The sequence below is a fragment of the Hemitrygon akajei genome, chromosome 26 (assembly GCF_048418815.1).
Source record: "Hemitrygon akajei chromosome 26, sHemAka1.3, whole genome shotgun sequence".
Classification (NCBI taxonomy): domain Eukaryota; kingdom Metazoa; phylum Chordata; class Chondrichthyes; order Myliobatiformes; family Dasyatidae; genus Hemitrygon; species Hemitrygon akajei.
Window position 1 is genome coordinate 35,299,288 of NC_133149.1, and position 13,813 is coordinate 35,313,100.

Here is a 13,813-nt window from a genome sequence, read left to right on the forward strand (position 1 = left end):
AGCCATGGATGAGGTGCGGAGGATTCGACGATAGCCAATGTTGTTCCATTGTTTAAGAAAGGCTTTAAAAATAATCCAGGACATTACAAGATGGTGAGCCTGACATTAGTAGTGGGCAAGTTATTGGAAGGTATCCCAAGGGATCAGATATACAAGTTTTGGATTGACAAGGACTGATTAGGATAGTCAGTATGACTTTGTGCATGTCAAGTCGTATCTAGCTAATCAGAATTTTTTGACTAAGTTACCAGGAAAGATGAAGGCAAGGCAGTGGATGTTGTCTACATGGACATCAGCAAGGCCTTTGACAAGGTCCCGCATGGGAGGTTAGTCAAAAAGGTTCAGTCGCTTGGCATTCAAGATGGGGCATAAACTGGATTAGATATTGGCTTCACAGAAGAAGCCAGAGTGGTAGTAGTTGGTTGCCTCTCTGACTGGGGGCCTGTGACTAGTGGTGTGCGGTAGAGATTCATGCTGGGCCCATTGTTGTTTGTCATTCATATCAACAATCTGGTTGATAATGTGGTAAACCTGATCAGCAAATTTACAAATGACTCCAAGCTTGGGGTTGTAGTGGATAGCAAGGAAGGCTCTTAAAGCTTGCAGTGAGATCTGGGCCAGCTGGTGAAATGGGCTGAAAAATGCAATTGAAATTTAATGCGGACAAGTGTGAGGTGTTGTACTTTGGTGTGGACTAACCAGGGTAGGTCTTACACAGTGAGTGGTAGGGCAGTAGAACAGAGAAATCTGGGAATACACGTCCATAATTCGTTGAAAGTGGTGTCACAAGTAGATAGGGCCAAATAGAAACCCCTTGCCTTCATAAATCAATGTATTGAGTACAAGTGTTGTGATGTTATGTTGAAATTGTACAAGATGTTGGTGAGGCCCAATTTGGAGTATTGCGTAAAGTTTTGATCACCTACCTACAGGAAAGATGTAAATAAGTTTGAGAGTGCAGAAAAAATTTTATGAGTATGTTGCCAGGACTTGACGAATAGGGAAAGGTTGAATAGATAATGACGTTATTCCCTGGAGTGTAGGAGAATGAAGGGAAAGTTGATCGAAGTATACAAAATTCTGAGCAGTATAGATAGGGCAAGTGCAAGCTGACTTTTCTGACTGAGGTTGGGTGAAATTAGAACTAGAGGACATGGGTTAAGTGTGAAAGGTGAAATGCTTAAGGGAAACTGAGGGGGACTTCTTCACTTAGAGGGTGGTGAGAGTGTGGAATGAGCTGTCAGCGCAAGTGGTGGATGCAGGGTCGAGTTCAACGTTCAAGAGAAATTTGGTCAAGTCCATGGATGAGAGATGTATGGAGAGCTATGGCCCAGGTACATGTCAATGGGAGTAGGCAGATTAATGGTTTGGCACAGATTAGATGGGCTGAAAGCACTGTTTCTGTGCTGTCGTGTTTTAAGACTCTAATAATAAAAAATAGATTTATTTTAAACAATTACATATTCAGCTCACTGAATTAAACATAGTGCAGCCAGTGAAGCTGATCTTAACAGCAGCTGTCCATTTTACAGATCATACAAACAATACTCATTAAAGACAACACAAATTTTTTAAAAAATGACCAACAATATTTATATATAAAAAAAATTCAGCTTCCATGCACCAATTGATTTTCTACTGATTGCATTATGTGTCTTGGTAACCATCATGTCAAGTTTTAGCCAACCTATTCAGCAACTAAATTAAAGGAATATCAGAATGGTTCTTGCACCCCTGTTGCTGCTTTGAAGATCTTTGACCAAATGAACATTACTGTTAACTTATTTTGTATTTTTGAAGTAAACAGCAAGCTATCACTAACTGCAGTATATAGTGTACTCTATACCCAATGGCTCGCTTGACGAATATACCACCCAATTTAAAAAGTCACTCAGCCCACAAAGGGGGCAAGAAAACCTTCAAGTCCAGACCCATTCAATACTTTTTCACCCAATGTTCACAAATATCCAACAAATATTTGAAAGAAATATCAGAAAGAACTACTGGATGCTATCAAATATGGGAGGGGGAGGGTTACCATATGTTCCCATAATCACCATTGAAGCTAATTGCAATGCTGTACCTCATTATCAAAAGCCCCCAATTAGCATGACTTATTTCCTGCCTCAACATCTTTATTGGGAAAACCACGGGAAAAATAAAAAAGCCTTTAAGTCCTAGACACGAGTCAGAAAATATGAGTCGGTTACATGAACCTTAAAGAATTTTAGCTAATCTTTACTGCTATTAGCAACTACATTCTAAGGTCCCAGGAAAATAACATGGAAACCAAAAACCTGCAATAATTAAGATTCTGCTTGTCAAAATGGTCTAAAATCATTGTAAACATGAACAGATTACAGAGTAGGGGCTCAATTCCATGGTGCCTGTTTTAATAGGGGGGTGCGGGGGTAGGAACAGCTCAGTAAGAGAATAGCTGGGTGTGCTGCTTTGAGCATCTCCAGGTTATACTCAATTAATTAACATTGTTGGACTCCTGACCAGATTCACATCTTGGCTTGTTAATGGGGGCAGAAATAATTCAACAAGAAAGGACTAGAAGAAAATTCTCAAAGCTCTATGGCTGTAAGTGAAATCTTTACACTTCAGTGAAAGTGGGAAATATATTTCTTCACATTTGTACAAAAAATATCAATAGGACATCTGGGCTGAAGTCTACTCTTGTGGCCAAGGGAAATAAAGGGCAGCACAATAATAAAGCTGGTACTGCTGCTGCTTCACAGTTCCAACAACCCAGACCTCTGATGCCATTCATGTGGGTCTGCATGTTCTCCGTCAGTGCATGGCTATGATGTACAGCTGGTAGGTTAATTGCAGAATATGTTACCCCAAGTACACAGGTGAGTGGTAGAAACATAGGACCTGATGGGAACGTGTAGAAAATAGGTTACAGAGAAAATTATGGAAGGGAAGTACAATTGCTCAGAAGGCTGGCAAAGACTCAATGGACGAAAATGTCTTTCGTTGTAAGGAAATAGGGGAGTTAAAACTTACTGGGCTTTTTGGTGGCCATCAACCCTTTCTGCTAATTTTAAAGATTGACACAAAGCAACACACCACCATCCTTATATAATTTAATTTGTCTCACCTTCCACTATCAGATTTTAAATGTGTTCTTTCTTCCCCTTAATTCACCTTATTCATCCCCCCCCCCCCTTAGCTCCAATGAAAGATGATTAACTCAAGCATAAATTTTTTCCTCAGATTTTGCCCGATAACCCCAAAGCTGGGTCTTTTTGTGCCCAAATTTGGGGTGGGGTTTGAACTCAAAGTTCAAAAGCTCCATCTACATTATATATATATATATATATATATATATAGTTGGAGAATGAAACAGCATATCAAAGATAAAATGCCCAATACTTCTGCAATGTGTTTAAGACAATCCAAGTACTTGTTATCACCAAACAATTCACATTAAAAAGACTAATGTACTGTTGTCTTCTCTTCCTACTAATACCTGTTATCCCCAAAAAGTTTCATTCATCTCTTTAAATTCCATAATCTGCAGAAAGCAAACCCAACGCGTGGTATTTGATCGAGTAAATCCATACCAAGTGTTTCCAATCTCAACCATGTGCAAAATTTGGGTCCCTAGCACAACCAAGAACATCCCAAACATCATTTGCCATCAAAGATCTCCAAACGTAGTTGCTGGAGCATTAATCATGTCTTGTCTGGCTTCCCATTCGCCAGACGAGAAAACAATTACTTTAGCTATTCTTCCTGGAATAGACACTTGTGCTGTTAGAAACCACGACTGTTGCCACTTATACTACGGCAGATGAAGAATGTTACTTTGAAAGGTCATACTGTGCAACAGAAAGCATGCATTATTCAGCCATTTTCTGCAGTGATAAACATTTGGTACTTGAAGATTGTTATTCGTTTAACCAATGTTTTTATCATTTAATGCATGATACATTTCATCATCAAGATCTCCAATTCCATCTCAAGTTCTCATTCCAAGACAAAACTTGTTTGAACAAAAAAAAAAGGATCTGAAATGAAGCAGATCCATACCCAGTGCCTCAAATATATATCTGCAGCAACCCCATTCCGTCTTTGATGAGGAGTTTTAATTACAACAGCAAACAAATAAGTGTCCATTATCTCAAAATAATTCACAGTTTTTGAAAAAACATAAGAAAATTATACATAGATGGACCCTACAGGAAACTCAGAAATGCAGGATTATTGGGCTCTGCCCTGTGCAGTTCACCATTAATTAAAAAAAAATCAAATCTGACATAAAAACCAACCTATTGAAAAGTTGGCTATTTCTTTTTAAAAAAAATAATTAAAGGAAGCAGTGAGTTTGGCTTCCCAATGCCTCATAGAAGCAAATTACTAATGTAACATTCTTGAACAGCAGTACTTGGATTAGCCATGGATGAAAAAAAAATCTACATTTTGACACTAATGGCTAAGGATCTGCATAGAATCTTGAATCTCAGATTGCCAAACTATCATTGGACCCCCCCCCCCCCCCGCCCAACAAAATATTTTTATCTATTGTATTTTTTAAAAATAATCTGCTACACTGGCTTTTTCCTGTCCAAGCTATTTCAAACAGTTGATCAGAAATATACATCTACGGTTTGTAAAATCATTTGTCGGCAAAGAGGACAATTGTGTTGGTAGGCAGGCTGCTGCAAGAGGATACCCGTGCAGCCTTGACAGAGACACAGGTGTCTGCATGGAAGTAGCAACACAGATTTTGCTTGGTCCTGACAGATGACACATTTCTTTCGTTCTTCTTGCTCCCTCAAGAGCATCCAGAGTTCATGCTCCGTAGGGACATTGCCATTATTGTCCCAGGTGCCTTTTGGTCGCAAAGGGTGATCTCCAGTTTCTGGACCACAAGCAGAAGTCTCAGGCACAACCACTTGTTGCTCTTCAGTACTGTTCTCTCCTTGGACAGGGTTTAATTCTGTTTGTTCCAGCATATTGACTGGTTGCTGTACTACAGCTGTTTGGTCCTCTGAGTTCCTATCATGAAAAACCTGAATCCGTCTTATTTGATCAAGTGGCCAGAAATTCACATAGCCTGGGTTAAGTCTCTGCAGCTGTTGACTGTACACTCGCCGCCAAGTCTCCGAATTTACCATTAACTGCGCATTAGTCACTACTAGTGTGCAGAAGTGCAGGAGATCCCTCCTTACCCGGTTAAGATTTGGAGCAGTATTTAAATGAAGACTCACTTGATTAACAATCCTCAACATGATCTCTGGGTTTGCGTAGATCATCGTGCTGGAAATGACAATAAAAGTGATTGCCAGGCCGTAGAGATTTAAGAGAAACACGTCCGCCAGGACGCTGGAGACAGAGATGAGCACTTCAATCACAAACTGGCAAGGGGTCCAGAGCAGGATCACGTTGCCCACCACGCTGCTGGATAGGTAGGTCAGAATGGAAGCAAGAGCCTCTGTAGCCTTCACCAAAGGGTCGCCCAGCACTGCAACTACCGACAAAAGGTTCTGTGTCCCAATGAGGAACATGTTGATGATGGTGTTGACCAAGTAGGCTGCCAGGCTGGCCAGGATACCCACGGCATCCCATAGTTGCTTGAGGAAGAGGTGTCCCGAGCAGAAGGCGGTGGTGAGGCCCCGCTGCAGCTCCTCACGTCCCCGCACGCTCAGGTAGGACATCAGGTGCCCCACCATCTTCAGGCTCTCGGCCAGGCCACATACCACCCTCAGCAGACTGCACACCAGGCTGAAGGCGAGCTGTAGGCCACCGCGGCACAGCTCGGCTACCTCCAGTGCCAGTAGGCCCAGCAGGTTGGAACAGAGGCTGAGCACATAGGCGGCAGCCGCGGGGATGCAGAGGATCAGGTGCACCAGGGCCGAGACCACCGCCACCACCGTGGACACTAGCCAGAAGTTGAGGTCCAGCAGGAAGTAGAACAAGTCGAGGGCTCGGACCAAGCCACCGATGAGGCCGATGATAAAACTGGCCATGGCGTGGACCAGACAGCCACCGCTGCAGCCGCCAACGGCGGGACCACAACAACCCGCCCCCGCCACAACCGTCAAACACGATTCAAACATAAACACGCAGCCCGAAGCAGCCGATCGAAGAGCTGAGCAGCTAGGCAGTACAGACGAGCGCCGAGAGCAGTTCAGCCATCAGCCCATTTAAAGCCTTTCGCAATGCAGCAAGCGAAACATTCAGTGAAACTGGCAGCAGTGCCTGGTATTGATTTCACTATCTTCATCATCAATATTACTTAACCCCGCGGGACAAGTATTGTTTATTTACCTCGAGAGTTGCTGCCTGACCTGCGGAGTTTCTCCAGCAGTTTGTGTGTTGCAAAGTCGAAGTCGAATTTATTGTCATGTGCGCAGAAGTGCATCTATCCACGGGGGCAATGCAAAACTTACTTGCAGTACCATCACAGGTACATACCATAAGGCCCGTTGTGTGAAGTATAGCAGCTGGTGTAGGATAGAGCAAGTTTTTAATTCCACCCCTACCTCACCGAACGTATACATTTGACAATAAGCTAGAAAATCAGAATCTGGTTTAATATCACCCGCCTGTGTCGTAAAATTTGTTGTCTTTGCGGCAGCAGTACAATGCAATAGATAATAATAGAAAAAAACTGTGAATTATAGTAAATATATTACTAAATAGTTAAATTAAATAAGTAGTGCAAAAGTAGTGAGGTAGTGTTCATGGATTCACTGTCCATTCAGAAATCTGATGGCAGAGGGGAAGAAGCTGTTACTGAATTGTTGAGTGTGTGCTGTCAGGCTCCTGTGCTGCCTTCGTGATGGTAACAATGAGAACAAGACATGACCTGGGTGATGGGGGTCTTTAATGATGGATGCTCCCTTCTTGAGGCATAGCTCCTTGAAGATGTCCTGGGTACTTTGTAGGCTAGTGCCCAAGATGGAGCTGACTAAATTTACAGCCCTCTGCAGCTTCTTTCGGTCCTGTGCAGTAGCCCCCACCCCCACCTCCCCAGACCAGATGGTGATGCAGCCTCTCAGAATGCTTAACATGGTACATCTGTAGAAATTTACGACTGTTTTAGGTGACATACCAAATCTCCTCAAAGTCCTAATGAAATATAGCTGCTGCCAAGCCTTCTTTGTCACTGCGTTGATATGTTGGGCCCAAGATAGGTCCTCAGAGATGCTGACACCCAGGAACATGAAACTGCTCACCCTTTCCACTTCTGATCCCTCTATGAGGACTGGTGTGAGTTCACTCATCTTACCCTTCCTGAAGTCCACAATCAGCTCTTTGGTCTTACTGACGTTGAGTGCCAGGTTGTTGCTGCGGCACCACTCCACTAGCTGATATATCTCTAGTCATAACCAATCTCTCAATGCACTTCATCACCATAGATGTAAGTGCTACTGGACGATAGTCATGAAGGCAGCTCACCCTGCTCTTCTTGGGCACTGGTATGAATGTTGCCCTCTTGAAGCAGGTGGGAGTTTCCAATTGTTGCTATGAGAAACCAAACATGTCTTTGAACGCACCCACCAGCTGGTTGACACAGGTTTTCAGAGCCCTACCAGGTACACAATCAGGGCCTGTCGCCTTGCATGGGTTCACACTCTTGAAAGATGTTCTTGATGCTGGCCTCCGAGACAGAAGTCACAGGGTCACCAAATGCTGCACGGATCCTCATAGCTATAGGTTTATAATCCCTTTCAAAGTGAGCATAAGAGGCATTGAGCTCATCTGGGAGTGAAGCATCACTGCTGTTCATAATGTTAGGCTTCGCTTTGTAGGAAGTAATGGCCTGCAAACTCTGCCAGAGTTGATGTGCATCTGATTCCATCTGTAACCTCTTGAGTGACCCAATAACTGCCTCTTTTCTCTACTTACCCCTTCTGCCCCCACCACACCCCATGATGACCATGTGTAATTTTAAATGCAATCTGTCTGTATCTACATTCCTGTGATTCTATTACAAATAAGCTTTTTGTTGTACTGTACTTGTGGCATATAGCAATAATCCCAACTTGGCACACCTCAGCTCTACATACTAGCTTGGACATGTCTTTGACTCATGCCCGAGGTCTTTTATTCTCCCTGCCACATCTATTCATGACTCTAATAAAGAGATATCCATTGCAGGGCTGTTGGTGGCAAGTTACAGTACACTTTGGGAACTTTGGAGGGAGTTTCAGCTTTTCCTCTCCATCTTAACCCCTTGTCCGCTGTACTGCTTCTCCACCTTTACCTGGTTCCCACCTCACATCTTTCTCTCCTTCCTCTATCCCTCCCCCGTCTCTTCACCCCTCTCTCTTCCATTCTCTTGCTCTCCTCCTTCCCTGTCTTGGATGTGCAGCTTGCTACGCTGAACAGTTACTCATTTTATGACCCTTTTCAGCAGTCAGACATCCATTCTGCCATGTTTCCATTAATTAGCATGTCCTGCCCTACTAGTTAATGGCTGCAGAAAATGGTGGATACAGCCCAGTCCATCACAGACAAAGCCCTCCCCACATTTACGTGGAGCACTGTCACTAGAAAGCAACGTCTTTGATAAGACCCCCACCTTCCAGGTCATGCCCTCTTCTCACGACCTTTGAGCATGAGGTACCAAAGCCTTAGATTCCCCCACCGTTATTACCCTACAGCCATCAGGCTGCTGAACTAGCTTCGGCAATTTCATTCACCACTATTTTGAACTGATTCTATCATCTACAGACTCATTTTCAAGGGCTCTTACAACTTGTGCTTTTAGTAATATTTTTTATTCGCACAGTGTGTCTTTTGCACATTGGTCTTTATTTCTGTATAGTTTTAAACAAAATTCTACAGTATTTTGTTTTTTTTCTATAAATGGATGCAAGAAAATGAATCTCAATGTAGTATTTGGTAACATAAGCATCCTTTGATAATATATTTACTTTGAACACTGCAGAATGGATGAAAGTCTGTTGAAAGTCTGGATACATTATCTTAGGGATTATTCTGGAGTTATTAAAATGAGAACCAGGTTCAAGAAATATATCCTGTTCACAATTTAACTTCAACTGATACTTTAAGGCGATTGAAACCAATCATTGGGTGTGGGATGATCTGATTTTGTACCATTGAAACCATGCAGGGGAAGGTATTTGATGAATGCTTCTGTTAATTGGAAGTCATTTGAAAACTTCAGGATGAGAGCAGGAAAGTATTAAGTGGCCATCTCCTGTATGAACACATTGTTAAAGGCATATCTTTGTCAGATCATATGCAATTCAGAACAGGTCTGTTTTGTCAAAGACAATTCTGGCTAATTGTATATAATGGGAATATCCCTCAACACTAATAACAGAGGAATTTTTTGGGTGTCTGGGGTTTGTACTTAAGAAGTTCTTGAACTAGCTACCAGTGCTGAATGGTAAAAGGAGTACTACCATTATAAATACTGTATGTTATTCTGCAAGGTTACCTGCCTACATTCAATATGTTAAAGTTATAAACATTGTAGTTAACCATTTAATATTGTCTAGGCATTTAAAAATAAATGTAAAATGCTGTGTGAAGCAAGCAGAAAGAGATTCTCTCCAGAAGGTCTGCTATTTTGAATAAGGATTTCTAAAAAGTCTGCAACTGGAGCTGGAGCTGATGTACTCAGGAACATCTGGGAGGCTGAAAATCTCATAGATGAGACCTTTGCTGAGGTGGTTGCACCCAGAGTGCAGGCTTCAGACAGTGAATGGGTGACCACCAGGAGAAGTGAGGGGAGTAAGCAGTCAGTGCTGGGTTCCCTTGTGGCCATTCTTCCGGTTATAATGCTTTACATCCACTACATTATCTTTCTCTAATCATTCATACCTCATCAAAGAGTTCAATGAAGTTGGTCTAGCAAGATTTTCCTTCTTGAGTACAGTATTCACATTGCACATTTTTGTTTGGTTGACAATTTACTTTGTTTAGCAGTAATTCAGAAGTCTTTACAAATCTATCGTTCTATTTATTTCCCTCTCTCTTTTTTTAATAGAATGCCAGGTATCTGCTCCCATTCCAATTCTGTATCTGTTTCTGATCAATTATTAATATATGTAACAGTGCATCTGATCGATTATTTTAGAATTCATCCAACCCAGGGACCTAACTGATTTGAGTTTAACTATTTGCTGATAAAACTCTTGCAAAGACTTTATTATCTCTGGAGCTGATGCACTTCTAGTCAGCCTTGCCCTTCTACGCACTGTAAACTTGAGGTCGCCTGAATCTCAGTGACCCATAGGTTAATGTACAAAGTTCTGTTCATCCATCTGTTACCGTTGACTTAAGTAACACATTGAAAATGCTGGCGGTACTCAGCAAGTCAGGTAGCATCTATGGAAAGGAATAAACAGTCAATATATCGGGCCGAGACCCTTCATCAGGACTGGAAAGGAAGGGGGAAGAACCCAGAATAAGAAAGTGGGGGGAGGGGAGGAGTACAAGCTGGAAGGTGATTGGTGAAGCCAGATGAAGGGGTTACTATTGACCTAAAGTGGCTGTTAGTTAAATTATCATCCTTATCTTCAAATCTCCACTCGCCCCTCCTTCTCTCTGCACTTTCATCTTGCCTGATAGCCCTACAATACATATCAAAACTTCTCTAACTCTGGCCTCATCGACATTCCTGACTTTAATCATTGACAGTCATATTTCCTTCCCTCAATTTCCCCCACCTCTCAAATAGCCTCCTTAAATTCTCTCACTAATTCCCTTTCCTACTTTAAACTTTACCAGATAACACTGACTAATCTGCTCTTACTTGCCTCATGTGAAATGTACCGGTAATAAGGTTCCTATTAAGGATGTTACATCACTAAAAGGAATTAAATAATTTTACGTTGCTATTTTCTCTCAGCCAATAGCTTGTCAGGAATTAGAAGAAAATTGCCTCAAGACATTAACTTTGACAAAGGTCAAATTTCCTCTACACTTAAAAATGGCATGGTAGCATTGCAGTTGGCGTAAGGCTTTACAGCATGTCAGCTGTAAGATTGGGGTTTGATTCATTCTGTAAGGAGTTTGTATGTTCTCCCTGTAACTGCGTGGGTTTCCTCCAGATGCTCCGGTTTCCTCCCACATCCCAAGGACGTATGGATTAGTATCAGTGAGTTGTGGGCATACTATATTGGCACCGGAAGCATGTCGACACATGGCTGCCCCCAGCACAATCATTGCTGATTTGATCTGACACACATGATGCATTTCACTGCACATTTCAATGTTCCGATGTACATGTGACAAATAAAGCTAATCTTTAAAATCTTTTTTAAGACAAATAACATTCCTTGTCAAAAGTTATATATGTGTAACACTCTAGTTCCGTTGGCTGCGTAAGTCTAGTGGAGACACCCTCCGGCCCCGCCAAACGTGGGAGATTGAAGTGCAAGACCCCAAATCCGTCTGTTTGTGTGGATGTGTTACCCTGTTATAAATAAGTACCATGAAATAACGGACAGTACACCGCATACAATTAAATGATCTAGCTTTATAACTCTTAATTTGACTAAAGGGTTAGTAAAGAAAAAGCAAATAAAGAAAAGGGCCCATTTTAAATGAAACAGTTTAATGTGCACAAGTTGGAGCTCACGGTCCCCTTCGCCGATTCTCCTTCGACCTCCCCAGGTTTCATCGAATCACGGCCCCACCCCGGGTCAACTCCTCTGACCTCTCCTCTCCAGCGTCTTCTCTCTTCTCCCCTCTCAAAAACCCCAAGCCCAGCCTTAGTGTCCCTCACCAGAGAAACCACCCCTAAATCCGTTCATCCCCATTGGATGGCACACATTTCTCCTATCTCTTATCTTCAAGCAGCTCACACAGAGAACAGAAAAGCATAACAGAGAAAAATATGAACCATGTGAACCAGGGCATTACATCTGATTGACACGATGAATATTAGATTTCATTACGTTCCACGTGATAGGCTAGAGCCAATTGGATGTGGGAGTGGGATGGAGTTGTGAGTGTGGTTATGCACGGGGGACGTTTGCAGTCATTCCAGAGTTAAGTACAGAGCATATGATTATTCTACCTTTTACCACTTCATGACATGGAGCAGCTGAACTATACGGCTTATTTAAATTGATATCCCATGTTTCAAAAGGAATCAGACTGCTGTTTCGCAGCTTCCTACTAATTTCATATTTGATTGGGCTCCTGCAGCTCTGCTTTGGTGTGGTCTTCAGTCTATTCATAACTTTGCCCATATGCTCTCATTTCCCCGTGAATACAGAGCTGCTGCTCTCATCATGCTTCTAAATTTATTGCTTTGAGAACATCAGAAATCAAAGCAGGAAAAGGTCATTGCGCAAGTCCATGGATGATCTTTTACCGCACGACCACTTTCATATACTAACTCCATGTTGCTTAATTTTTTTTAACAAACAATATATCAAACAGTTGGAACTCCACGATCCCCCTGGATAGAGGATTCCAGAGATTCAATACCCTCTGAGTGAAAAATCTCACTTCAGTCCTGAATCACTGATCCTTATCCGAAGACAGTGACTCCTAGTTCCAGATACCTCAGCCAGAGGAAATATATCTGCCCTCCCAAGCCCCTCAAAAAATTTGCAGGTTTCAAGAAGATCACCCCTCATCCTTCTAAACTCCAGAGAGTTTGGCCCAATCTGCTTAAACTTAGAAGTAATATAGGGTTTCTGCGCCTCCAGGGTTTGAATATTACAGAGTGCAGCTCAGAGATTTACTGAAATTGTGGTCGTTAATTGGGTTCCAGAATGGAACAGGAGTAAAGGAATGAAAGAAACAAGGTGGCAATGTTTTCAAAATAACAAAGTGGTTCATCTGCCACTTTAAAAGAAATGGGGGGGGGGGGGCAATGTTTAAAGTTGCCAGTGTAGGAAGGTGTGATAAACAGACTTCCTTCTCCCTTGTGACACATTGCCATTAATTTGCAAGCTTGCCTGTAAATTTTATATTACCAGTTATAATAGTATTTATTAAAAAAAACTGGAAAGAAAAGGATCAATCATGTACACTGACTCAAGTCTTCCCCTACCATTTAATCTGCTAAATTTGGGAATGTGTTGGTTGAGTTAAATTCTAGCATCATACTTCCTGCCAAGTTCAGTGCCAAAATCATTTGAAGGATTTCTTTGATTAATACTTTTACTCCTTGTAATTTTATAAATTACTTTTAGTTCATCAATCTTTGAATTTCCATTTATTCAAAATCTTTATTGAATCACTTGCTGATATTGCTGATACTTGCTCTTTAAATCTGTTGCATTTCTTGTTCAGTGACTGAATGATTTTGCTGTGCCCTTGTGGGGCTTCAAAGGGTAAAAAAATCTTATGATGAGCATGTTTTTTTTACCTCATTCTTGTGAAATAATCACTTGTTTCCTCATCTGTTATTTTTGTTCTTTCCAATCATGAGAGCAGCACAATACGCTTCTGTATATGAAGAGGACTGAAGTGGAACTTGGGTCAATGTGATGACAAGCCTTCTGCTGCTGATTTTGCTACGATTTACACTAGCTGACTTTCTTCCAAAGGAGTCACAGCTGCAGACCTAATTGTTCTTGCTGAAACTAGGCCACCAATTAAGTCAACACCAGCCAGCAATAGTACCACAACTGCTGGCTTGCCACTTTTTGGGAGTTGTCTGGGTGTGGTGTTGCTTGTAACATGAAAGGCAGGTGTAGTGGTTTAACCATGGAAGTGACACGGCATAAAGTGTTGAAGAAATCACGTGTCCATAAGACCATAAGGCATAAGGCGTAGGAACAGAATTAGGCCATTCAGCCCATCAAATTTGCTCTACAATGGCTGATTTATTATCCCTCTCAACCCCATTCTTCTG

At 42.0% G+C, this 13,813-nt stretch overlaps 1 protein-coding gene across 1 annotated transcript; it reads right to left on the bottom strand.

The window, feature by feature from the left end:
* Window positions 1–4,537: 4,537 nt before the first annotated feature.
* On the bottom strand, window positions 4,538–6,265 carry rnf26 (ring finger protein 26). The gene has a single exon (XM_073029860.1). The coding sequence runs from the start codon at window positions 6,072–6,074 to the stop codon at window positions 4,602–4,604; it is 1,473 nt and encodes a 490-aa protein (XP_072885961.1). The 5' UTR covers window positions 6,075–6,265; the 3' UTR covers window positions 4,538–4,601.
* Window positions 6,266–13,813: the final 7,548 nt, after the last annotated feature.

Coding starts and splice junctions, on each gene's coding strand:
- rnf26 (XM_073029860.1), bottom strand. CDS start 6,074: ATGTTTGAATCGTGTTTGACGGTTGTGGCGGGGGCGGGTTGTTGTGGT.